This window comes from Equus quagga, unplaced genomic scaffold (genome assembly GCF_021613505.1).
Source record: "Equus quagga isolate Etosha38 unplaced genomic scaffold, UCLA_HA_Equagga_1.0 159860_RagTag, whole genome shotgun sequence".
Taxonomy (NCBI): Eukaryota; Metazoa; Chordata; class Mammalia; order Perissodactyla; family Equidae; genus Equus; species Equus quagga.
This window is the reverse complement of record NW_025797098.1, coordinates 1-4,387: the sequence shown is the minus strand read 5'-3', so window position 1 is coordinate 4,387 and position 4,387 is coordinate 1. Positions and strand designations below refer to the sequence as shown.

The following is a 4,387-nucleotide window of genomic DNA, read 5'->3' as shown; positions in this document are numbered from 1 at the left end:
TGCTCCTTCAACTTCCATGTGAGTCTGAAATGTTTCAAAATAAAAAAAGAAGAAAACCCTGACGCCACCACACTCAGTGTGCGAGCTCCCAGCTGGACATGGCAGTGGCTTCCCGCCCCAAGGTACTGACCACCCGCCAGGCAGATGACCAGCACCACCAGCCACTCAGGGCCCAGGAGGGAGGTGTGCCCTTGCTGCACCCACACACAGACTCCAGGGGCCACCAAGTCAACCAGACCCCCTACTGGGGACCCCTGAGTGTCCCCCCCAGCCCAAGGCTTCCCTGGCAGCGCAGGAGGGGCCAGTGGGGCCACACCAAAGCACAGGGGAGTGGACACCCGCTGGCGATCCTGCTCCCCGGTGGGCTGGGGGTCAACTGGGGACTGCCGGGACTCCAGGCCTAGTGGCTCCTTGCTGCCCCTCTCCTCACCTCCTCCTCTTCACACCTGCTTCCCTCGGTGGCCCTCCACCACCAAATGTCCACCCTGAGCACCTCCTCAGGTGTCCTTGTCACCTGATGAAACCAGCCCGAGAGGACGACTCAGAACTCAGGGAAGGAGAAGCCTGGTGAGAGCGGGAAGCTATTTAAACATAGAATTCAGACAAAAGAACTTTTCAAATTATGGTTACGGAATATAAATATTACAAACAATCACACTGTAAAAATGACAGCAAAACGGAGAGTTGGGAGAGAAAACTGCTGAGGGACCCGCTTCCCTAAGAGGGAGTCAATAGGTACTAATTAAATTTGGAAAATGTTGTTTAAAAACATAAGGCCTCTAAACTCCACATTTAAAATATAATCCATTTCCTCTCACCCAGTGGCAGTTTTCAAAGAATGAGGATCCCCTGGGGAAGCTACAGGAGGGGAGCTTTTCCCCTCCAGACCTCAGGGGCCCTGCCTCCCTGAAGGAAGGGAACTGTGTGTTTCCTGTCTCCTCCCCCAGCAGGGGGGCCTGGGGAGGGGCTCGTCCCAGGAAATCTCCCTCAGCCCCCAAACCACCCAGAAGGAACATGATGGGGCACCACACACTTGTGTTGGGGCCCACCCCCTCCTCAGCAGAACCCGGGGCTGTCATGAACGGGAGGGCCCTGTGGAGGGGGTGCCTCAGTCTGTGTGGCTGCCTGGAGGAGGTGAGCCTCCAGAGGGTCCAGCAGGAGCTGCCAGGAGCATCCTGGGGACTGGCTGGGACTGGTGACCCGGGGGCTCAGGGCTGGAGGTCCCACCACCCCCTTTTAGGCCAAGGCAGCAGGAAGAGGATGCCTCAGAGACCCCACCAGGTCTCTGGCCCAGTAGCTGGCTTTCCAGGCTGAGGGGGCCCCGGGGTGTGAGGCCCTGGGAGACAGAGGCCCCAGAGAGCACCTGGAGTCTGAGAGATGGGGCCCAGGCCGCTGGCAGCTCTGGGGAAAGGCTGGATGGGGGCAGGTATGTGTGGAGAGGCCCCTGGGGGATGGGGCTGGGGCTGGGCCTCAAAGGACCCAGAATCATGGAATTCTTAAAACCTGTCCATGATGGGGTCTAGTGTACAGCTTCTTTATTCTCTTTCCTGAATTTTTTTTTCTGCTTACAAAAGAAACTTATGCTTGATCTGAAAAAAATGACACAATGTTAAGAGTGAAAACCAGTCACAGCTGGTCCCAGGGAGAAGTCACAGCCAAGTTCACTGGCCCAGCAAGGCCCCACCGCCGTGGTCAGGGTTACAGGGACTTGCTGGGCATGCTGGGGCACACGGTGGGCTCCTTGGCACCTGGTGAGGGACTGCGGGCAGGCCGCCCTGCCAATCTTCCGGCTTCTTTTCCATCTGGAAGAGAAGGGGGCGGGTCACAGTGGTGTCAGAGGAAAAGAGGGAGTGGGGGGCACCTGGAGGGGTGGGCTCTAGAGCTCTCAGCTGCCATGGGATGTTCTGGAGCGCCACTGATTGACTTAAAGAAGTAATTGCAGGCTCTAAAGATACATTCCCAAAGGCCACCAGCCCAGGGACACAGAGGCATTAATGTCATTTCCAGGAAACTTTGGGCCAGACCTGGGTTGAGCACTAGGCAGTGCTGTTATCCACCTTGGCCGGGTATGGGGCTAGAGGTGGAGAAGTCTGTGGACCAGGTATAGAGGTAAAGATGGGGTGGCAGGTTGAGGGGGTTGTTGACTGCCCAAGAGCATCTGCCTAGGGCAGCCCATGGGGCTGAGACGTAGCCCTTGCCCTGCTCTCCACCTCTGCAACTGAGGAAGGGTGGCTTTGTTCTAGTTCTCACAACGGAGCTGTGTGGTGTGCGGTCACTGTGGCCCCAGAGCCTGGGCAGATCCTAGCAGCAAGCAGAGGTCTCTGACGGGATGAAGGACCCTGGAGACGGCCGACCCACCGGGCTCAGCGGGAAGGATGGGCTCTGAGCCAGATGTCCATCTACCCTCTGCAGCGACCAGCTGGTGACCTCAGGGAAGTGACGTGGCCCCTCGGAGCCCTGCCTCCCCAGAGGTGATGCGGATGGCACCCTCCACCCCCTGGGCTGGCGGGAAGAAGCAGTGGACACGTGGAGGCACCTAGGGCACGACTGGCCGGCGGCAGTGCTCACAGGGGGTCCAGGCACACTGTAGAGGGGCCTCAGGCTCTGGGGAGACAGGGTCCTCTGACTCCCTGAGTACAGCTCCCATCCAGCAAGTGATGCAGGCTGAGGGGTCCCTCAGTTCCCGAGAGCTCCAGGCCTGTGGCTGAGGATCCCCCATCTCACGTGCTCTGGGGTCCAGCCCAGAGGGAAGCAGTGGGGCTCGCAATCCTACAGCTTCAGGCCACTCACCCCTAAGTTTCAGTTAATGAGGTGGGGTCCCCTGCACTGCCCAGCTGACAGAAGCCAAGAGCCCAGTCCCTTTCCTGGGACTGGCTGCCAGGCTGAGTGCCCTGGCTGACTCCAAGGGGCCACCTATTCACAGGCAGCAAAGACAGGCCAACCACTGTGGCTTTTATTGTCCCTATCTTCTCAGGGCATGGGAGACCCCACTTTCAGGTAGGAAGAAACCGCAGTTCATCTCCCTCCTAGACATTGCGCATCCCTCCCCCTGGGCATCCCTCAGGGTTCTACCCCCAAAGACATATCCATGTTCCAATGTCCCCGGCACCAAGCAGTAGAGGGTCTGCTTGGGGCCTCAAATAGCCTCTGGCACAGAAACCTACACACAGGAACCCCCCAGGCACATAAATACATAAGAGCAGACGGGGACAGAAATTGACCCAGGGACACAGACACACAAAGGGAGCTAGACTCACTCCGCTATGCAAATACAGACAGAACCTCAGACGAACACACATGCACAGAGGCCTACGACATGCAAAACTTACACCGAGATGCGGTGTAGACAGAACACAGAAACGTTCATGGCACACGTACTCTCTCCAGAGCCAGCCTAGCCTGTCTGTCCCCTGGCTGCCCCTGTGTCAGGGGACTTCTGGCCCCAGGGACAGCTTGCTCCCAGCCCTGCTCGCTGAGACCGGGGCCTCACCTGTGTCCAGTTTGCTGCGTTTCTGCTCCGGCTCCTGGGGAGCTGCCTCAATGGCTCGCTGAGCCTCGGGGTGGATCTTGAGGAGGGCCTTGGCAAGGGTGGCGGGGCCGGGCACCCCCAGGGACATGATACAGTGCACCCCTTTACGCTTGGCACCGGCCACCTTGGCACTGTCTTTGGAGGCTGTCAGCAGGACCAGTTTGGAGAACTTCCTGGGCTTCTTGGGAGCTGCAGGGACGACATCGGTGCCTGGGGATGGCTCCTGGCTGGCCTTCACGCTCTCAGCCTCCTGCTCGCTGGGCTCAGGCAGGGGCATTCCGGGACCGACGGCCTGTCCCCCAGGCCACACTCAGGCCCCAGCAGATGGATGTCTCTCCTCCTCCCTGGCAAGGAAGCTGGGAGTCCAGGGGCTCCGCCCTAAGGGAAGAGGCAGAATCCCGTCAGGGGAGGCACCCTGGGCCTGGGACTCAGGAAAACGGATCCAGGCTGGAGGTCAGGGCACATGGGGCTGCTTGGGGCCGGGGCTGCGAGGTGGGGAAGGACCTGAAGGGAGCCAGAGACCCCTGGGCCAGGGCCTCTGCTGGGCCACTTCCTCTCTGGGCCCACAAGGGGACACGCCCCCGCCCCATCCAAACCTCACTTTCCTGAATGTAAAGCTTGCAAACCACAGGGCTCTCAGGGGCGTGGAGGGTACCGAGGTGCTGCTAACAGTGACTCTGAATTGAGGCCCGCAGGTGCTGAGCACGGGGTGCAGCGTTTGCACAGGATTTTCCATTTCACCTTCAGCCCCATAGTATGAAAGCTCATCATTCTTATTGCCCCAGGTTGCAGGTGAGGATGCTGAGGCACAGCGGGGCCACCCACACAGCCATGGAGCACGGAGCTGGGAGGCCAGTC

General features: G+C 59.4%; 1 protein-coding gene across 1 annotated transcript; it reads right to left on the bottom strand.

The window, feature by feature from the left end:
- Positions 1 to 634: 634 nt before the first annotated feature.
- LOC124233187 (FLYWCH family member 2-like) lies at positions 635 to 3,927 on the bottom strand. The gene is made up of 2 exons (XM_046650338.1): positions 3,491 to 3,927; positions 635 to 1,802 (listed from the first exon to the last, which is right to left on the bottom strand). The coding sequence occupies exons 1-2, from the start codon at positions 3,804 to 3,806 to the stop codon at positions 1,699 to 1,701; spliced, it is 420 nt and encodes a 139-aa protein (XP_046506294.1). The 5' UTR covers positions 3,807 to 3,927; the 3' UTR covers positions 635 to 1,698.
- Positions 3,928 to 4,387: the final 460 nt, after the last annotated feature.

Coding starts and splice junctions, on each gene's coding strand:
- LOC124233187 (XM_046650338.1), bottom strand. CDS start 3,806: ATGCCCCTGCCTGAGCCCAGCGAGCAGGAGGCTGAGAGCGTGAAGGCC. Junction 1,803..3,490: donor ACGCAGCAAACTGGACACAG/GTGAGGCCCCGG, acceptor CTTCTCTTCCAG/ATGGAAAAGAAGCCGGAAGA.